The 23,449-nt window shown below is 40.0% G+C and overlaps 1 protein-coding gene across 1 annotated transcript; it reads left to right on the top strand.

Moving 5' to 3' along the window:
• Positions 1 to 1,674: 1,674 nt before the first annotated feature.
• Positions 1,675 to 4,632, top strand: hoxb13a (homeobox B13a). The gene is made up of 2 exons (XM_080043399.1): positions 1,675 to 2,595; positions 4,325 to 4,632. The coding sequence occupies exons 1-2, from the start codon at positions 1,884 to 1,886 to the stop codon at positions 4,573 to 4,575; spliced, it is 963 nt and encodes a 320-aa protein (XP_079899525.1). The 5' UTR covers positions 1,675 to 1,883; the 3' UTR covers positions 4,576 to 4,632.
• The last annotated feature ends 18,817 nt before the right edge of the window (positions 4,633 to 23,449 follow it).

The following is a 23,449-nucleotide window of genomic DNA, read 5'->3' on the forward strand; positions in this document are numbered from 1 at the left end:
CCAAAAAAGAGCCGTGACTTGCTTTTTAAAATGAAATATAATGCATAAAAAGAGCATAGAGAAACGTGGAGTTCTCAACACATATGTCCCAAAAGGAAATAGAAAATAGTCACTGACCTTATAGTACGGATTCCCTGCTAACCAAATCAAAAGTGAAATGAAGTCAACAAGGTCAAACACAATTCTATAGCTCAATTTGGAAAACCATTAGCTTAGAACAGCTCAGTTTCAGTTTCAGCATTGGAAACCCATGTTGTGATGCTGTGCGCAAGCTTGCCCAAATCGCAGAGAATGTCCCACTAACGATCTCAAATTTTTCTCAAATAATGTGCAGGCTTTAGTCTTTAAAACATATTTTTTTAAATGCACGCTTCCATTTGAAATTGTATCCAAAAACATGTCGTCTTTTACGCATCACAGTGGCCCAATTGAAACTAGTTTTTGTTAAAAAAAAGAAAGAAACCCTACTGAAAGGATATTTGATGACCATCAGGGTTACGGATGCTGATGCTGCAGTTGCTAACAGTAATGTGTTTACTGTTACGACACCAATGGGTCCTGTTTCTCGCTTATTTAACTCTTTATTAATGTTTCACCGTTTTCATGATCCATAACAACATTTAGAAAAAAAATATGTATAATATATCCTGCCTTAAATTTGTCGTGCGTGAGAAAAGCGTCAGCAGAATTAATTGAAAACTGCATCAGGCGCAGTCTCATACACTCTCCTCGCATACATGCCTAACCAAAGGCAGCCATACGATATGATTACGCAAATAACCTTTCTGAGGTGTAGGCTATTTTGAACAAAAGACACAGTTTCAAATATCAAAACCTCCAAATCCCTTCTATAAAGCCCCTTTAGCTTCCTCTATAGTCAGATGATAGGAGCGGGACATGCTGGACATTCTCCTGCGAGGTTGTGTTTTATTTTATTCTAAATATACTTTTATGAAAACGACAACCCTTTTATTTATGCATTTGGCATAGTTGGTTATACGTCTTTTAGTGTATCCATAATAACTCTGTATAATATGACGCATTTAGACTTCACTTAATTATGGCCTAAACAATATTTCAAATAATCAAACATATAGTGATTTTAAAATACCGTCCATTCTTTTAAATCGTATTTGTTTTTTTTCAATGTCAAAACATGTCCAATCTATTTTACATTACACTTCCTTAAGACAAAAAAATAATAACCATAGTGAACCAGTCAGTGTTTCTGCTTTGGGCAACTCCGTTTGGCGCGCGCTCCCCCATTTATCTTTATGCAAAACACAACATCATGTCTGTTCAAGTGATGTATTCTTTGTTTCTAAACTCACATTGATAATGTCACCTTCCCTTACACGGCGCAGGAGAGCAGAGGCTCTGACATGACGCAGAGGAGAGGAGAAGCGGCTCACGAGGCTCCTGCTCCTCTCGTGCCACTGCTCCAACCTCATAAAAATATATTTTTCTTTGACTGACAATCCCCCAACAAGTCTCTTCTGCTGGCTCTTTTTTTCTCTTGTCCCATCACGTGGTCATCCCGTCTCATCCAATGGGCACACGCCCTCCCTACTCTCCTCGTCCCGGGGGCTTGTTGCGTCAAGGCTGCGGCTTGATGTAACTAGAGGTCCGACCGGTTAACGGGAGTATTTGCCTCCGAGCGAGCGCCGTCACTAACCGGTGCAGCAAGGAACCAGTGCCGCGCGCGTGCAGGTAGATGTGAATTACCTGAGCTGCGAGTGAGAAGGAGAGACAGCGGTCAGTGAAAAAATAAATGCTTTCATTTCACCTCACTCAGCCAATGTAGCAGCTATAGGCACACAGGACTGGACAGAGTGTGAGAGGAACGGCAGCAAACGGAGGCCAGAGCGGGAAAAGGAGCGCCTATGACAGCCTCCCTGCTCCTAAACCCTCGCTGGCCAGCGGACACGGTAATGTTTGTGTATGACAACAACCTGGACGACTTGAACAAGAACATGGAAGGACTGGTGGGTAGTGGCAACTTCGCCGCTAGCCAGTGCCGCAACATTATGGCACATTCAGCTGCCGCCGCTGCTCTGGGCGGTCACCCATCCGGCCTGGTGCACTCCTCGGCGGGCTACTCCACAGTGGACGTGTCTGCTCCAGGCTCCAGCGAGACAGGCTTATCTTCAGGGAAGCAGTGTGCGGCCGGACCCTGTCCGGCGTCCGCCGTGCCACACCAGAGCTCCTCGGCCCCCACCGCCTTACCGTACGGCTACTTTGGTAACGGCTACTACCCGTGCAGGATGGGGCGGGGATCCCTCAAGTCGTGCACCCAGGCTGCCGGCCCCGCGCTTAGCTCACAGTACATGGACACGACGGTGAATTCTGACGAATACTCGAACCACCGGGCCAAAGAATTCGCCTTTTACCACGGCTACCCGAGCCCGTACCAGTCCATGGCCAGCTACCTGGACGTGTCGGTGGTCCAGACTCTGGGCGGCGGGGAGCCGCGTCATGACACGCTGCTCCCCATGGACAGTTACCAGCCCTGGGCTCTGGCTAACGGCTGGGGGGGACAGATGTACTGCAAGGACCAGGGACAAGCCGGGCACCTCTGGAAGTCCGCTCTCGCTGGTAACATACTGCTTTTATTTTACTTTAACCTAACTGTATGCAGCTTTGTAGAATGAGGTGCTAGACAACATTTAGTACTGAGTTATAGGCTAATTGTTATTAGAAATACTTTATCTACTTCCTTTCCTTTTTAAGTAATGTAACGGTATGATTATTATGTTTTGATCATTAAACAAGCTATACAATAATATGACTCCTTTATAGTGGAGCAGTGTGCTTTGCGCAAAGACTTGTGGCTGAAGTCTATAACAGCTCTAACAGCCCCATGGTGTCTGAGGACGATTTGTGCAATTGGTGCGAGAAATAAAAGAAAGTGTCTGTGTTCAGATGATCACAGACACATTAGAGATACACTGTGCATCCTTAACTGTTACTGTAGACTAGGATACTATTAACATTTGCATTTGTTCTGCCTCATCGTGCTCGTTAAGACAAGGCCATTTAGCAATCAAAAGGTCACGTGTTGCCTGGTGCCCAATGACTCGTCTGTTAAGCTGTTAATTAGCTAATAATCAGGTGAATAATGTTCCTATTGTAGGCTATGGTTAACATCTATGTGTCAATTACCAGAACATGTACGAATATAAACAATCAACAAGATGATCCAATTGAATTGGGGTTGTTTTTAGATTCAAGATTCAAACACCTTTATGTATCCCCATATAGGCTAATTCAGTTTCAGTCTTCAAGTCGTCACGGGGCTGTGTGTTCATTTTGGACGAGAGCTCTTTTCCAATCTTTTTTCATTAATTTGCCATTAAATAAATATATATATTTAAAAAAAAAATACAACTAAAAAAAGGGGTACAAAGAGTTTTCCAGATGATCGTCTCTTTCCATGTGCACACACAATTACGCGCTGCACACTCACTGTATCGGAGGACAGAACAAGGCGCTGGGCAGGTTGTACTTATTAGCCGCGTGGCCGTGCTGCTTTGCACACTGCTGCAGACATCCACCATGTTGCCTGTCGGTGTCGCAGGATGGATATCCAATCAGCTCCGAGCATAAAGTAAATGTCCTCTTTATTTAGGCCATAGACACTCAATGCAACACAGCAACCCGTGTGTCTAGTATTACGCTTTCCTGGACACCTACAAGCGTGTCAAGATTCAGGATTCAAGATGGTGTATTTGTCATATTCACAACAATTACAGCAGCAGTCTTTGGCAATGCAATTCGTAAGTCCCAGGCTCCTCTCAACAATGCAATATAGAAACAGAAAAGCACAAGTGAAGAGAGCAACACCTGAGACACAAACACAAAAGTAGTGCAAGGACACAGCAGATAACAAGTGTAGAGATAAGGGGTACCATATAAATAGGTACATTTAGAATGCAAAATAAAATAAAACTTAAAGTAGACGAATTGTACATGGTAATAACAATAAATATAATAACTGTAGTGAGATAGGATATACATGTAATAGAATAATGTTAAATATAACTAAAAAAATATGTATACGCGATGGCCTATGATTGGTTACATTATAACTATGCGTAAACAGACATTTTTAAACAGATGTTTAACAGATGTTTAAAAAATGTCGGTCCCCGTTGTGTGTTTTTGTGTGTCTGTGTGTGTGTATAGCCTCGCTCTCAGCAGCACTCAGCCTGTCCGCCCCTCTCTTTCTCTTTGTCTGCCCCCCCTCTCTCTCTCTCTCTCTCTCTCTCTCTCTCTCTCTCTCTCTCTCTCTCTCTCTATCTCTCTCTCTCTCTCTTCATAACAGATGCGGTGGCGCACCAGCACGACGGCTCCCCGTTCCGCCGCGGCCGTAAGAAGCGCATCCCGTACACCAAGCTGCAGCTGAAGGAACTGGAGAAGGAATACGCGGCGAACAAGTTCATCACCAAGGACAAGCGGAGGAAGATCTCCGCCGCCACCAACCTGTCCGAGCGCCAGATCACCATCTGGTTCCAGAACAGACGCGTCAAGGAGAAGAAGTTTGTCACCAAAGTCAAGCCCAGCAGCGCGCCGTAAGCAGAATGCAGCTTTCCATCCACGCGCATTGGACGATATTATGCGTGCTATACATTGAGAATGAATTGATGGAAAATGACAGAGGATTGGGTGGGAGGGGGGGGGGGGGGGTATAAGAAACTCGGCATGGTACTGCTGCTGGCGGACTGGAACTGTGCGTACTACCCGTGCGCGTCAACAAAAGGAAGAAAAAAAGACGATTTAAAAAAAGACATAAAAAAGGACAAAATAAGACGGGAAAAAAGAAATCACCAAAGCCCTCTGCTAAACCTTCTCCCCACAGAGGCGTCCTGTAAATACATCACCTTCCTGCCTGCTTCGATGTGTAACTGTCTGTCTACTGTGTTTTACTGTGTGTCACTTGTCCGTGCCCTGTAGCCTATAGCCCCCAAAAAGAAACACTATTATTATTATGCTGTTCATAATGTTTATAACGCCTGTAAACCAAGTAATCAAAAGTATAGTGCAACACCTAATAAATTCTTTTAATCCCAAATCTAGCCTCCAATAGGTCTTATATATTGTTTTTTTTAAATGCATCAATAAGTGCACTAGCAACTTTACATTATTGTGCGTATATTTGTTTCTGGTTCGTCTCCTGCGCCAAACTATGCCCATAAAAAATGTGCAAACAAGTACGCATTCAGTTCGTATTCAAAGGGCTGAAAGTTGATAACCCGCAAACCGGACAAACAGAGCACAGGGACTCACGTTACCCAATGCAGTTTCACAGTGTTTATGAGACTATGAATTCATACGGATCAGGCCGCCCATTTGGAACATCACCACAACAATGCTATCCATGTCCTACTATCAACCAGCAGGCGCGTATGGACCCGTGTGAGCCAAACAATCCCCACCAGTGCAATATAAACAATTATTACCCAATTGATAAGCTGTGTATTCACAATTAAATGCACTAGTGGTAAAACAGGACAGTACATACACGCAGCGCGGAGAAGTATACGTGAATAATGACTTTATTTTATTTTTTAAACCCATCATTAATTAAACTAAACACTTCGTGAACCCACTCGCTCTGTGCGTTTTGCTCTCTCACATTTTTGTGTCAGTAATTCACATGATGATATTTAAAGATGACAGGGTTTTAATGTTATGGTTTAAATCTATTGAATTATATTATGAGTCAACAAAACTGGACGTTATTATTGTACGTTCATGTATGATTCCAAACACAACAAACACAAATTTAAAACCTAGCCAAATCATTTATGAGAAGAAAAAAAAGCACAGAACTTTTAGCAACGTGAGAGAGTGGCAAAGAGGAAAGGATAAAACAGAATAATTGCATAGAAACTAGGCTTTCTGTTGTAAAATGCAACTTTACGCACGTCCCGGGAGTGGACAAGAATGGAGACATTAAAGTGCGCTATTGTTTGTGCGTCCTGTGCTTGCTTATCCTTTCAGATAGACAGAGAGAGAGAGAGAGAGAGAGAGAGAGAGAGAGAGAGAGAGAGATAGAGAGAGAGAGAGAGAGAGAGAGAGAGAGAGAGAGAGAGAGAGAGAGAGAGAGAGAGAGAAGCCCTTGACCGTGAGAGTCACACAGTATACAGCCCCGGCCCTCACTCAGGTCTCATGCCCGCGAACATTTACAAAAGCAGAGCGTCTGCTCCTCTGCACACACACACACACACACACACACACACACACACACACACACACACACACACACACACACACACACACACACACACACACACACACACACACACACACACACACACACACAATCTCTCGCGTTCACGGTCATGGCTACAAGTGAGTGAGGGCAAGCGGTGGGTTGTGGGTCAGCAGCAGCAGCAGCCCGGCTCATACATTATAACTTGATTAAATAAACGTCAGCATGTTAGCATGTTGACACCCAAACACAAGGTGAACGCCACCAGATCAGAATCAGAATCGAATTCTTAACTTCAAATTCGACCGAAAAAAAGCTTCTACGGCAACCTACGGAGTCGATTATTCCTCTGAAACACAACCCCTTCTCTATTTTAATATGGAAACATTACGGCAGAAAGCTACACACGCAGTCACATAGTGTTTAGTCCACGAGTTGCGTAGCACACTCTTGGAGCCCTTTCCCTCTGCCCTGACATAGGCTATCACAATAGTTATAATGTGAACACGTCGTCATAATAATTATTATGTTCTTCCGAGTACGTTGAGATGGAATGTTTGCGAGGGGCCAAATGGTCTCAATGGCGAATGAGCGATATGGAAACCACGACACTGTCCAGTTTGGTTTGGAGCGATGGTACAGGGCAAAAGCGGCGCATGAAATACATTTTCTGTTCATATTTTAACACGATTGACTTTGGATAAGCAAAGGGAAACATTTGAAGACATCAGTAGCCTGCTATGTCAAAGGCGTGATCCAGATATTCAATGTTTCACGAGATGCTAAATTCCCCTGCACTGTAGAACATGGATATATAAAATACATAGAAATAACAAGGAAAGAAATCCCGTGCAGAACATTAAAACACTTTATTTTATTTTATTAAATAAACCAAAACAATATTCAACAATATATAATGATTATTGTATTTATAACCTTTTAAACGTGCACTCTGCAGTTTCAGTGGAAGGGGATTTGTTTACATTTGCTGAGCCTGCAGTTAATTTACAAAACATATTTACCCTGCATATAATTCTTGGTATTGAATCATTCTATCATCATACATCACAACAAAATTATTTGGAGGCACCTGGAACCAATCGTAAGACTAGAATATGTTTGTAAACCAAACTATGTGCCCTGCTGCTGTAGCTTTCTAACTTCAAACAGTGTTCCAGGGATCCAATTTTTCTGTAAGTAAGGTTTGTGTATTCAATTATGAGAATATACATATGAAACACGTCACTTCTCGGACTCACCCAAAGTTACATAGTGCACATAATGCTGGCCCGGAAAAACAAACAAAAATGTAACAACTCTTAGCGGTGGATCACTCGGCTCGTGCGTCGATGAAGAACGCAGCTAGCTGCGAGAACTTAAACATCTCAGATACAGTCACGTGTTTACACTCTGTGCTTTTTCCCCTAAACACGACCATTTTTAGCTCTTAAAACTTTCCGTTGCCCCGGGCCGTCTGCAGGCGAAATGTGCATACATGGCGAGTTCAAACTTTGACATTTTAATTGTGTCATGTAGGCCTATATGCACAGATTTTGAATGACGTAGCCTGCTCATGAATGTGACCGTGAATAAAGAATATTAGGATTTGGCTGGAAATATAAATATTGTTTATTGGCCGTGGCGTGGCGGTTAAACAGCGCCAATATAAGGTTTCAGGTTCTTTTTAAAAGTGAAATTAAACTTATAACTGGACATTTAAACAGAGGCTACGGCTACATTATGATGCAAGGGTCAGAAACATCAACAATCCACTGAATAAAGATGGAATAGCTGCATATGAAGATGATAGGAACGCTTAGTTATTGTTTCTAAATGAAATGTAATAAAATAATATTAATTTAAAAAAACACAAAACAGATAATTAGTCTATAAAAATCTGGAATCCGTCATTGCCTCTAGCCTAAATTAAATATAATAAAATAGAGTTCATTTTATCACTTAAAACATAAAAACAGATATATAATTTGAAACAAATCCGGAATCAGTTAATTGTAAAAATTCCTCTTTAGTATTTTTTTTATTTAAAAAAAAAATTGTTCTCTCTCTCTATATATATATCTCTTCCTCTCTCCCTGTGTGTGTGTGTGTGTGTGTGTGTGTGTGTGTGTGTGTTAAACATTAACATTGAACTTGACAAACGGCGGTGTGCTCTGTTAGCCTGTTGACTCTCTTTACTGCGCCGTCTCTGTCTTCCTTTAAAAGCAACAATACTGACGGAAGCCCCGAAGCTCATAAAGCTCATTTTACCCTTTAGTCCAAATACCAGAGTGATGAAAAAGAGGCCGCACCACCCAACTCCTTCATTCTCACACATGCACATATTTTCTATTCATTTTGTTTGCGTGATTCTAGCATTGCATATTTATTTTTATTTAATATAGGCCTAACCATGGGACCAGTAATAATGGAATCTATTTTTGTGTGGCCCAAAGAGGAAATCAGAAATGAATATAAAGGTTACCATAATGAGAATCCATTTTAAAGGTGGAGTCAGCGATTCTGGAGAATGTTTGTCGACAAAATCACTTTTTGTCAAAATCAGTGAATATCTCCTCACTTTCTGCTACGGACAGTACTGGGTGTGCGCTGAAACAAATCTGGTGTTAAAACACAGCCTGGAATCTGTAAACGGGCGTTGCTTGCTACGGTTGCCCCCCCCCCCTTGTTTACATACCTGTTTACAGAGCCTATAGGCATTTTTACTTCAGCGCACACACAGTACTGACAGGTAGTCGTATCATGAGGAGATATTCACTGATTTTGACAAAAAAGTGATTTTATCAAGTCGACAAACAAGCAGAAGTGCTAAATCCACCTTTAAGAAAAAACATGTATAAAAATAGTCTGACTTACTCCTCTTAGCACAACAGCTGCAAATTCAGCTACACACACAGACAAACATAGACACACACACACACACACACACACACACACACACACACACACACACACACACACACACACACACACACACAGAAACCGCCAAAGCTAAAGGTACACTACAGAGGATGTCAAAGGTCAGGCCTCACTGCTCCCTGATAAACCAGGTCATTCTTTAAATATTTAAGAGAGCAATGAAACTAAATAAATATTAATAATAGAAAAAACAATGTTGAGAAGTTTTCTTTAATTCTACGTTTAAACCTCGTGAAAATCAATCAATAAAAAGACTATTCACAAATGTCAACAGAACGGAGCAGAGGTGTTGCTTTGACCTGCTGCGGTAGTTAAAACAGAGTGAATAGACGCAGAGCACTTTACATTCCTGCCCACAGACAGCTGCACACACACACACACACACACACACACACACACACACACACACACACACACACACACACACGGAAAAGACTGAGAGCTCGTTGTATGTTTGTATGTCAAGGATTTGTCCAACAGCTAAGTTTGTGCTCTATGTATTTTAAGTAGCCTAAAAGTATATAAATATCAAAGTTGAATAAATCTGCAGCACAAGTGATCCCATTACAAGGCTGTGATTGGCTGATATCAACTGGCACAAAGCCATCTGGATAGGTAGACTTCATTCACTCTGGGAGGAGAGCTGTGAGTCAGTAAATCATTTTTTTTCATTATTGTCGTGTCTTTAAAAAAAATAAAAAATAATTTCTTTGAGGCATTCTTCAGCCAATTTCTGAGGTTCTGTTTATAAAGCACCAATCAGTGCTCGGAATATACACAGGAGAACCAATCACGTTCTGTGTGTGTGTGTGTGTGTGCGTGCGTGCGTGCGTGCATGTACTTCATGCCAACCTTACACTACAGAACACTGAAAAAGAAGACAGACTGAGGGCTGCAGTGCATGTTCCACCTTAAATCACATTTTCCTCCTGTTCTGCATCATCCAGCTTGTACCCTTAATAGTGTAGAAATAAGAATCTTAATATGTTATCCCATTAAGTTTTCTATTCTATTCTATTCTATTCTATTCTATTCTATTCTATTCTATGATTGTTCATAAGACAACGGGAGCCGAAGACACACACACACACACACACACACACACACACACACACACACACACACACACACACACACACCTCCCCAGAGTATACACAGGAATGCAGGACTGAGGCTCACTTTTCTGTCTCAAGTTCATGTCCAATAGACCCCCGCCCCCCCCCCCCCCACACACACAACCACTCCCTCTCTCTTTGCCTACCGTTTTTACCACCTACCCTCTCCACCCCTCCTCCTCCTCCTCTGTGCGCATTGCGGACTGTCTTTTTGTTTCCCAGGTTTGGACTTTGCAGTTGAACTTGAGACAGACGGACAGCTTGTAAACAGTTAGTAGTCTGGCCCCTGTCTGGTCTGGAATGGCCTAGGGGAGGGGGGCACAAGGGCGGAGAAATGGACACTAGGGTGAACAATCCTGTTTTTAACACAAGCTCTTTCAAATGAATGTGTAGGCTTCACATCTTTGAACACGTCCATTTATAGAAAAAAAAGCTAAATAGCGTGCCACTTGACATTTTGTGTTCATGCAGTATAAAGAGAAGACAAAATAAGATGAATGCATGTAAAAGAATTGCTTGGAAGGTTCAGAGGACACTGAATGCTCCGTTAAAGAACTCCCTACGTTTGAAATCCTGAGAGGCAGGGTGGACAGAAACTGACAGAAACTGTTAAATGCAAATGTGTCATTTTGCTCATTTTTATTCAGTCTTATTCTGGTTCAGTAGTAGTAGTGTGTGTGTGTGTGTGTGTGTGTGTGTGTGTGTGTGTGTATGTGTGTGTGTGTGTGTGTGCCTTTTAACAGCTCCGGAAGAAAAGGAAACGACTGTAAACACATTATGCAGATGGACAGGCCTCCAACAAAGCCTGTGTGTGTGTGTGTGTGTGTGTGTGTGTGTGTGTGTGTGTGTGTGTGTGTGTGTGTGTGTGTGTGTGTGTGTGTGTGTGTGTGTGTGTGTGTGTGTGTGTTTGTGATTGGCGGGAGGGCTATGACATCATATAGTGTAATAAATGCAGCGCTAGGCAGACTCACTAAGTCTTGTGTCAAATGCTCTACGGGGAACACGGTCGATCCATTCTGATCTGAGAAACACCCAGAAACATTTATTTTGATTTCTTTCACATTTAAAACTGTATTCAATTCATATTTCATCAGTTGACCAGAGGCCATGCAATATACTGTGTCTGCAAAATTGAATCACACTGTTGATTTGCAATCTATTTGCCGTAGGAATTAAAGGTGCACCATGTAACTTTGGGCGTGTCAGAGCATACTAGTTCAGCCATGTATTACTACGCCAACTCGCGCCGGTAGCACTGCACTGTATCAGTCCACAAATAAGCAATGAAAAAATCCTACATTTAAGCGTACAATTGAACAGATATTTATCTTTTAGGTAAGCATTTATATGTACGGAGAAACATGTCTCTCCCAAAACTCCTTAAAATGACTGCGCTGACCGCCATCTCCATTAGGAAACACACTAACTATGCCTAAGTACCTCATTCAACGCCACTAAAAAATACTGAACTATCCCTTTAATGGTGAGTGAGAGACAGCAAATACCGGCAGTGGCTCACACCAACACCTAAAACAACACAATAATTCCCACATTACCCAAAAGGCATTTACACACAAACACACACTCTACTACTGCTACTGTGGATCGTTTACATTTTGTTACGTAACAAAGAGAATCACATAGAATTACATTTGATATACCCATTGTTACAAAGCTGATAAGATATAGAAAATTGTTTTGGAATGTTGGTCTCAGATTTGAATATATTGAAAAATACAGCAAATTGAGAAAACTGTGTGAACATGGAAATGAATTCTTGCCGTTGTTGGGAAGAGTATTTCGACAAAACATTTTTGGAGCTTTTCATCTCAATGGGACTATATTTTCCCCCATTGGGCAGATTTGAATTGCGCGGATGGAGGTCTACAGTGTGGTAAATTACTGTATATTAATGAACTTTATCTAATCATCTCAGCCAAATCACCAAGAGACCCTCTACCCACTTCCCAACACGACTATATAACAGACCTAATGAACTTTCCAATCCATTATTCTCTCAGAAGTGATAGAACACATTGTGGAGGAGTAATGTGCAGAGCACCAAGAAAGATTCCATGTAGGAATTCAACGATTCCATTAGATTTAATGAAAACAATTATTGTTTTCAACTTTCCCAACCATATCGCAATAGAAAATCAAAGATTGCAAATAATATTTCATCAAATGTGCACAAATTCAGTCCTGTCAAAAAATAGAAAAGAAAAGGAAAACTAACCATTAAAAAAATGAATAGTGGAAATGACATGTAGGATAAATATAATACAAAAGGTAATAGGCCAATACACAGTCTGAAATACAAAATTCAATATGTTGGGAAGCTAAATATTTTTTTGATTAATTTACAATTCTCAGGAATACTAAATGAAAATCATTTAACATTATGGAGGTACAATAAAAACATTCGAAATATTGTTTTACATTAATACTGTACAGTGATGAACTGATAAGATTCATTGCTTTCTTACATTAAAAGAAGTTTAAAAATCTGCCGTATTCATGATGTCAGATGTATATTCAGATCAAGAGTTTCTTTCTCACAGTCAACCAATATATCCTTTATTTAACCAGGTAAAAAAAATACTAATTCATCCGAAAAGCAGAAAGTAATTAGCATCGAGCAGCAATGCCAAAATCATTTAACGTAATGTTATGAAGTAAAACAATACCGTGACATTTGGAATATTTGGAATGATTAATAAATCGTTTTCTGTTGATAACAGAAAAGCTTTTTAATATATCCACTGCTGTGACCGGGCCATTTAAATTCAACATAGGAAAAAAAAATTTAAAAATCCAAAATATTAAAACACCAGATTCATTTAACTATCCCTGACACACTTGCATTTCACAGCTGAAAGAAAAGCCAACAGCAAACCAAAAACAACAGAAACACTTGATATGAAGCGTACAGGAATGAACTGTTTAGTTAATGGTGAGCTAACTATGAGTAGTTAATGCTTAACCAGGCATGAACAAACCGTTAATGACTAAGCATTAACAGTAAGTGAATGCATTATAGCATTAACTGAAGGGTAATTCATGTACGTTCTTATAAAGTGTTACCAAAACATTCCCAACCCACTTTAATTAAATAAATATAAATTAAGTGAATAATTACACTGTTCAATTAGACTCTCTATTGGATTATGATAGGAAGAAATGGTAGGACCTCTTGTACGGCCCTGAATATCCTGAAGCCAACGGTTCAAATATGACATTGAACTAGTTGTGTTGCTGATAGTTGCCGGGGCCATCTTCTTTTGGACAGAGGTGTGTTTGCATTGTGTGATGGCATAGCAACAGTACTGAATAGTGAGGGGTGGGCTGTGTGTAGTTAGTGTAGGTTGGAACGGCCCATCCTCCAAGCTGATCTGATCCCAGGCTATAGGCCGTTATCCTTCAACTCTGCCTTTGTTGGGTTTTTAGCAATAATTTCAAATTGTCACATTGACACCCTACTCTGATTGGTTCTGAGGATAAATAAGAAGAATGCTCATTTTTATCAACATGTTTGCTTCCTGCTATATCTGTGCTCATTGAGGACACTGTTGTGAAGGCTGATGGAACATGGTGGTGAGGGTTAGAATGAGGGCTGTAGGTCCTGGGCTACACACACACACACACACACACACACACACACACACACACACACACACACACACACACACACACACACACACACACACACACACACACGCTACTGTCTACAATGAGCAGGAGGCAAGAGAAAACGGGGTTGGTCATCTTCTAACAAAGCTGAGGTAAGTTCAAACAACTGAATGTTCTGGCTTCAGTCAATGTACATGTCATCGGTGAGATTTTTTTTTTACAGCCATCTACAATGAAGTTGACCTTATAAACATGAGTGTGTACGCTGTTTGTTTAGCAGAGAGGTGAAGGCATGTTGCTGTTCCAGGGTGTTCACGCCGTGAGGTTCAAACCAGGCTGATTTTCTCCCTCATTTGCCCCGACTCATGTTGGACATAATTCAGGTTTATCGTGTAACAAGTGGGCAAACCTTAATTAGTATAGTTCATTAAGTTGCTCCATTTGGACAGAAGCCATGACATAAAACAATAATACAAAACAGCTGTGCAGAAAAACATGTGGGCTTTAAGTGTCCTCCCCCATACACACTACTGAAAGTCAGATAACAAAGTAGTAGGAACAGCTAAAAACAAGAAATGAAAATGAATGAATATGTAATGAATCCAGTATGTTTGGATTTGTGGAAAGTACGGCAGTGCAGAGAGTACATTAAGGGAAACTGTAAACTTAGAAAGTGATGTTGCAGACAGGTAGATTACATTTAGAACAAGGAAATGCATTTACTGTTAGAAAATGCACGTCGACGCTGAAAAGCTGACGCTGATTACTGAAGGAGTATGAAGATTTGAAAAAGTCGGAAATCGTCCGATTATATGAATATGGTTTAATATAGTTAAATGATACCTACAGTGTATGAAAAATGTGGAATATTTTGAAGTTTTAATGTTGGAATGAATTCTGAATTATAAATGAGGTCTTGTAACAGCTTGAAAAAGAGTTAATATGTCTTTCAATAGGCTGGGAGCAAAACTACATATTGGTCTTGAATTTGTATGAAGAGACAGGTGTAGGAGAAATGAAGACATGGAAACGTGCAAAATAGTCTAATTAGTATAAAATGGATTGAATTGTTGAGTAACGTATTAAAGATTTGGAATATTCAGATGTCCAAATGAAGCTTAAATCATCAATAATGCTGTGAGACTTGATGAATAGCTTGAAAAAGAGTGAGTTAGCTCTTTATTAAGGAGAAACATTCAAAATCGTAATATTTAAGTATTAGTAAAACTGTAGTAATAGTTTCACATTTTAAGTATGAAATGTAGAAAAAAAACTGAATTTGACTGGTTATGATTGGTCAAAATCGCTCAAGATTTGAAAGAGTTACATGATGCAAAAAAAAAAAAAAGGTACGATCATTTCATAACTGAGTGTGTCAGGGCTTAACTCCAAAGCTGCTTTGAAGGCGAGTGGACATTTCATGGCTCCATGTCTTACGCTTCTAGTTCCTAGTTGTTAGTTTCACTGATGTCTGGTACCAAATTAAACTAAACACATAACATGTGTTATTCAACGCCTAAGGGCTCACCATCAATACAATAACCAAAGACGGGGTTTGATGATGTCATGTATCATAACTACAGTATGAGAAAAGGCAGTGGATGGGTGGGGCATAATTCCGGGTCCATCAAGATGGCGCAAACAAAGCTATACTTTTTGTGAAGATTCAATGTAAAAACCAATATATAGTTCAGCTTAGTAATAATATAGTAATAATTAGTATCATCTGAAAGTATGAGATATCATAATAATGATATTCCACAAACCTTTAAGAGGATAACATGAGCTGCTTTTTTTTTTTTTTTTTTAAGATATTTTTTGGCCATTTTTATGCTTTTTATTGATAGTGCAGAGAGACAGAGGTGAAATGGGGCAGAGAGGGGAGCTGCATTTTTAAGAGATATGTCCACTGCATGTCTTCAATGTCTTTAAATTCTTCTTCAAATCTTTAAATGTTGAGTGAAAAAGGCCAAGTGTAAATATTGACTTGTTGGTTGAACTGGTGCGATGGAAGGTTTCCCTGACTGTATAAACTGAATGTTCTCTCTGGTCCTACCAACATGTTACATTAAGGCTTGGTCACTATGTTCATTTAATTGTGTTTCATTTTCCAAATGTTGTTACTGACTCATTCATAAAATCACACATAGTCATTCATCTGTAGCCCTCGGTAATGGAACTCTCTAACTCATTCACACACACACAAAACCTCTATATATGTATATAGTTTCTTCAACAGTGTGAATATTGTTTTGTAATATTATTTAAGTATTTAAGTAGGGGACATTTTTTTTTACTGTTCTTCACATTTTGTTTCATTAGGTCTGCTATATTTTTAACTTTCAAAAATAAACAAAATCAAACTCATAGTTTTTTCAAATACTTCCAAGATAACTATTTTCCATTTCTCTAAGCTTGTATTTTCTAAACTTAACGTATTTCCACAATCCTGTATATGACAAGCTTTTAATGTGCATATAACCATATTTAATATATTTATACTTTGACTTTATTTACATTGACTCACTCCACATTAGCATGGATGAAACTCATAATATATCACACATGAGCCAGGTTCACATTATTTCAAGTTCATGTCTAACAGACTGTGCCAACTCACACTCACGCATGCACACCACACTCACACACACACACACACACACACACACACACACACACACACACACACACACACACACACACTCACACACACACACACACACACACACACACACACACACACACACACACACACACACACACACACACACACACACACACACACACACACACACACTCACAGCATGGTGAATAGAAGCAGATGTGTGTGGGATCAGCTGACCTCTGAGTCACTTCCTGCTCCGACTGCCATGTTGTTGCTCCAGTAAAACTGTGTTAAAGGAAGAGAAGATTTCCACCTGGGTGGTTTATCAACACCTGAACAGACGTGTGTGTGTGTGTGTGTGTGTGTGTGTGTGTGTGTGTGTGTGTGTGTGTGTGTGTGTGTGTGTGTGTGTGTGTGTGTGTGTGTCTGTCTGTGTGTCTGTCTGTGTATCTGTCCGTCTAAAAACACATTGCTGTAAATTCAAATAAGTGAAAATGAAAGAAGAAATGGCGATAATCTGGTGTTATCAGCTGAGACAGTACTCCATTGATTAAAGTTAAAAGTTAAAGGGAACGCTTGTAGTTAAAGCATTACAAAACTCAGAGACAAACTGTGTTTACCCATCCAGGACAACTGAACTGAGCAAGTAAATAAGTGTGTCTGTTGGTTTTGACGAGGGGTTAACACATTTGTAATGATGTTCAAACTAACTTCAACAGTTAAAAACAGCTTGATCACCAGTTTGACCCATTAGGGAGTCTAAAGTTAGGGGGACGTTGTCTGTCAGGGTGCCTGGTTGTGTTTCCAACAGTCAAACCATGACCAGTATCTCTTCCTAACAACCAAAAGCAGATTTATTTGTCAAATGTTTACAGACGGGCAAAAGAAAGCCTCCCGACTGGCCACATTGTAAGGCCCCTGCATGGCCCAGGATTTCAGAGCTTTGAATACATGTTCAATACATGTTCAATACAAATACAGATATTTAAATAAATGTATAATTCATTTTTGGATTATAATATATTCTTGCTTGTTACTTTGTGTTTCTTTGTTTTATTTGACTTATCTTAATTATGTTTACATTCTTTTTCTCTCCTGTCTACACTGTAAACATTGTCCGGGAAAGAGCATGTCGCTGGAAACAATAAGAGATTATTAGTATTTATATTTTTTTAAAGATCAGATTACACTAAAAAGGGATCCACTTTGGGGGGGAGGGGGAATATTATCTACATATTATTCTATTGGTTATTTAGTATGAGCAGGCTAGTGTGGCACCATGAAATGAACAAATGACCTGTCAACATCCCTTCCATGCAGAGAATATATATTATAAACACAGCCCCTTATACACATAACACTCTGTCAGGTTGTCAGATGTGGATGAGCTGGAGATTATGAGACGTTCTGTGAGGCGGCCTCAGCAAATGGCCTTGGTTAAATCTTTAGGAACCTGCCATACATCACACAGCAGTAAAATGAAGTGTGTGTGTGTGTGTGTGTGTGTGTGTGTGTGTGTGTGTGTGTGTGTGTGTGTGTGTGTGTGTGTGTGTGTGTGTGAATGAGAGATTAGCTCATTCTTGGGTGTAGCCAATGTTAAAACCCAAATATAACAATATTTAATATTAGCAACATCTCTCCAGAGGTTGGTTTATTTTTAGGCACAAATAAAGTAGAGGGTCAACTAAGTCATAATTAATATCTATTTATAATGTATGAGTACATTGGCCATCAGTCATATATGGTCAGGGTTTCCGATGGTAGATGGATCGTTTGTCTACTCGTATATCGTTTACCTTCAGATAATGTTCCCATCCACACACTGAGTTATTCACAAAATTGTATAAACCACTGCAACCCTGGCTTAATGAATCCATACAAGAACTGAAAAGAGACTGCAGAAAAAAAGGACATAGATGATAAACATAAAACAGGGGTATATAGAGAGGTATAGTTAACCCTAACCCTAACCCTTTTTTTGGGGGGGTGAGAGGGGAGTGCATCAGTGGTATAATACGCATGGCATTTAAACTAACTACACATGATGTCAACACCACAAATAACAAGAAGAAGATTTTTTCAAAATCAATCATTGAGTAGCCTACTGTAACTGAAATACATACCGTATATTCATCTCGGCCATACACATGACATACATTGCATGATGTTCTGTTAAAACTAGGCGGGACACAATGGGTTACATACAAGGATTGAGTCTTGCTGACAATGATTTATATTGATCATAGGGAGAAAAGAGAGAAAGGGTTGAAGTGTCCAGCTCTCTTTCTCCATCTAGTGTTCTCTACAATGAACTGCATCTGACACATGGGAATAGAAGGGTTCTAACCTCTTTTATACACTACCTATGGTTCTAACAACAGGCCAAGTGACTGTGGAGAGTCACACCAACATGAACACCATTTACAGTCATACATTATAAATGTTTGCCACGAAAGTTGGCACAGACAATAATTCTTGAATCCAGGAAGAATTTGTTATATATTTAACTTTAACCTTACATCATCTTTTGTTTGTCCAACACCCGGCTTATGGCCAAATACCTGTTATTTCTGTATATTAGTACAACCTTTATTTAACCAAGTAAGTCTCATTGAGAATAAAATACTTTTCCAAGAGAAAACTGTCCAAGAAACACAGCAGTAGACACATACAGAGGCAGCATACACTCACATGGAAACAAATACAAGGTCAAATGAAGCTGGAGTGCCATGAGAGAAAATAAACTGAAATGTTTGAATTAAACTTTTGCAATTTATAATAGACTCTAGATTCAAACTCTTTACAACAGCTTTAGATTCACGAGGTGGAATTTTGGTTGTGTGTGTGTGTGTGTGTGTGTGTGTGTGTGTGTGTGTGTGTGTTTGTATGTATGTGTGTGTGTGTGTGTGTGTGTGTGTGTGTGTGTGTGTGTGTGTGTGTGTGTGTGTGTGTGTGTTGATGGGGATGAAGGAACATGTCACCATAGTCCAACAATGTGGCTCACTCATGTGCTTTGAATTGAGCACTGAGATACATCACAAACACATCTATTCAGACTGCGCCTTGGCTAAGAAGATGATGCTTGAAAAGAGAAAGAAAAAAAAGAAAGAAATTGCAAGTACATTTTACACCTAAAGTACATGTAGGACTTACATGTGGCACTTATTGTTTATTTGAAGATAATATACTGTACAAACTCAGAACAGCTTTCATGGTTGAATGCACTTTTTAGAAGTTGCTTTGGAAAAAAGCGCAAGTGAAATGTAATGTGGTGTAATGTATTGTATTGGTACTCATACAACACGTCAGTAGATACATCCGTCTAGGGGCAGACAACTTTCTTTTATTCAGCTTCTCAACATGAAAAAGTAATTCTGGAGTTCAGTTTTCTCTTTGTGTTGTGTCAGCTCAGGTGTGAGGACAGAGCAGCAGCCATGCATGTTGGCTCAGTGTCAAGGTCAAACCACAGCATTTTTTGGGGTCCCTAGTTTTTATAGAGCTCCGAATAAAAGCGTGATCACTGTGTTTTTCTTCTTCTTCTATCTGCTCCCTGTGACGGCATGGTCATTCATTTTTCACAGAAAGATGCTTTTTATGGAGCGTGCAGGGCTGCTGACGGGCAGCGAGCGTGTGTTCAGTAGACTTTAATTGTCTGTCGGTGGCAATAAAAAGAGCCGGTGAAATACACAACTGTAAAAGAGCTGCTGGCCGGAGCCCAGTGCACCCTGGGTGATTGTAATGAACACAACACTGGGTTAGGGGCTTGATGGTGAAGAGATTAGACAAAGAGCCTTTCACCTTATACCATTTAAATCACTGCATGCAACTCGCTTTGTGAATGGACTCTGGATAAGACCCATCAATCAGGTTTTTCATTTAAAGGTGCACTATACAGTTTCAGAGGAAGGGGATGTGTTGACATTTGCAGGTCCTGCAGATAGTTTAAAACACATATTTACTCTACATGAATTAATAGTAATGAATAATCCTATCACCATTAATTACATACAATTATTTGGTAACATTTAACAATGAAGTACACAAAATTGTAGTAACTACTAAATAGATATGCATTACCTACTACATATGTTTTTTATTTTGTTTTTTATTTATTTTTAGTAACTACCATCCCAAGATAGTAACTACTATATAGTTATTCAGTAACAACATAGTTATTGAAAAGTTATTTGACTGGGATTCAATCACTATTGATTAGTTACTTATTTAGTTATTATTAGTTACTTGTATGCACACAGTGGGAGTTACTGTTTTAGTGGTTTAGTTAGGTAGCGGTAGTTCCAAAAGAAAAAAAAAATCATGTGTAGTAGATAATGCATAACTATGGAGTAGTTACAAAAAAATAACCAAAAAAACTGTGTAGTAGTTACAACATTAGAAAAAAAACACTTAGTAGGAAATGCATGACTATTTAGTAGTTATTATTGCCAATGTCAGCACACCCAGATCATACATTTCATAACAATATCTAGGTTGAAATGAAATGAAATCTGCTGCTTTGATAAATGAGACATTTTTAAAGGATTATGACATTAATTCACAGGAAACATGAAGAATAATGCGAAACAGTGATTTCTGTAACAATATTAGTTTTATAGCACCATTGCTTGATCAGTTATGTTACATTGATTCTAAAGTTATCCAACAGTTTTCTTTACTTGCCCCTTTCTTTCTTTGTAGCACAGTGCCACCTCATGGTCACTGTGTAGAATTGCGGAAGCATTTCACTTCAGAGCAAATCTCCCATAAACCAAAGATTTATTGACTGAATATTTGCTGCAAGACTCTTCAGACTCGTCTAAGGTAAACTGTGATAATATAAAATCTGTAATTTAGGGATCAATTTAGAATAGATCTGAATAAACAAATTTGGTTACAATATTGCATTGAAAAATTCTTCAAAGAAACCTTAGTGTATTCACAGGACAGAACAATAGGATTCTGGATACATTAAAGATTCAATTAAAAATTTAAGATTCGATTATAAATATAATTACCTAATTAATTAGAAATAATCTTAAATTGCCTCATATAAGAAACAGGTCATATATTACCAGTCAGTACTAGCCTCCCGTTCATATATACATAGATAATGGCTTGCACAATCCACTGAACTGCACAGTGAATTAATAGAGTTAAGATAATAAATCAGAAACACATCGTTGGCTTATAGCTGTAATTAAACATGAATGAGAATGCACCATGTGTCTGAGAAGGGGCTGACAATGAACAACATCCCACTGGACTGAACTTGACTGGGACTGGTCCTATTGGGACTGTGCTATGTCTGTCCAGAAGCACACATCTGGCTCTGGTAGGAATCAGCTTCCAACATGCAGCCTCTTTTCTGAAAAAGATTCTCACAAGCAGGATAGATGTGTAACACATATCCGTATATTGCAAAAAAAATTGACTTTTGACAGGATACTGGTGCTTATGTAAAGATTCTCGCCATTGCAACAAAAAAATTGTACACTTGATTTTAATCGGGCATTAGTTGAAAAAAAGCTTAAAGTTTTTCTCATGAGCTCACCCGCAGAATTTCCAACAAAGAGATGGATCAGTTTTGGGAGTCACTGTTCTCACTAATATGTAATAGCAGGCATCTTGCAAGACAATTACCAGAGGAAGGGGATCAGTAACCATGCGGTTGCTGGTTCGATCCCAGTCGACGGACAGGAGGGTGGATGGCTGCAGCCTCAGAAAGGGGACTAGACTCATGGTTGTGATAATGTTGGACAGGGCAGTGGACTGTGGGGAAGCAGTCGGCCCTAACAAGGGATTCTGGGTCTTGCTTCCAAGGATACCTCTCCATGACCGGGCCCAGGAGTTCCCATTCACTGTAGTCCAGAGGTGGTTTCCCCTTCGCCTTGCCTTTGCTGTCACAATCAATAAAAGTGAGCAAAGATCCCATCTTACATTTTCACATTGCAATTTCTTTCGAAGTAGGCTATTACCTGACCCTGTTTTGTTCCTGCTCCACAATGTGTACGGACACGGCCAGCTGTACACTGCCCTCAGCAAACCAGCAAGAAGTGTGCAACTCTAGTCGGACAAACAGATGCATAAACATCCTAATGATTGTACTTTTCTTTCACTCATTCACTTATTCAAACCCCCGAAGGTCCAATACCAGGAGACCTTTGGATCCCTTTACCGTAATAGTGCAGCCAGTGCAGGTGGCTCTATTGATCTGCATGCTGGCCAGACAGTGAGACTGTGTTTAATAGACAGCGACCTTCAACCTTCAGAAGCAGCAAGGTCACTGAGGGCCGCGTGCGTCCCTGCCTGTAAGAAATGCAAATCCGGCCCCTATAATGTTTTAATCCTCCTAATGCGCTCACTGGTCCGATTTAATGAAAAAATGCCTCAATTCCCCCACCACTCGTTTAATGGAAAACAACTTCTGAAGGCACGGAAGGGAAAGAGAGAGAGAGAGAGAGAGAGAGAGATTACAATCAGACGTGGATTCCGTTTTCTTCTCTACCATCATTCCTCACATTGACGCGCACACACACACACACACACACACACACACACACACACACACACACACACACACACACACACACAGAGAGAGAGAGAGAGAGAGAGAGAGAGAGAGAGCGAGAGAGAGAGGGGAAGAGTGTAGAGGCTTCTTTCTGTGCTGTAAAACTTTATAGCGATCTGGGGCCCAGTTGTCATGGTAACCGGTTATACGAGGTTAGCTGGGGCTGTGGGTGGGAGGGAGGGATGTCCACCACTAGCAGAAGTGTGTGTGTGTGTGTGTGTCGGCAACTCTTGTTCTGGTTATAATTATGGTGAAAGACAGGGAGAGAATGTGTGTGTGAGTGGATGACACACACACACATGCACGCACGCACGCACACACACACACACACACACACACACACACACACACACACACACACACACACACACACACACACA

This window comes from Ammodytes marinus, assembly GCF_949987685.1.
Source record: "Ammodytes marinus genome assembly, chromosome: 16".
In the NCBI taxonomy this organism is placed as follows: domain Eukaryota; kingdom Metazoa; phylum Chordata; class Actinopteri; order Uranoscopiformes; family Ammodytidae; genus Ammodytes; species Ammodytes marinus.

Coding starts and splice junctions, on each gene's coding strand:
- hoxb13a (XM_080043399.1), top strand. CDS start 1,884: ATGACAGCCTCCCTGCTCCTAAACCCTCGCTGGCCAGCGGACACGGTA. Junction 2,596..4,324: donor CTGGAAGTCCGCTCTCGCTG/GTAACATACTGC, acceptor TCTTCATAACAG/ATGCGGTGGCGCACCAGCAC.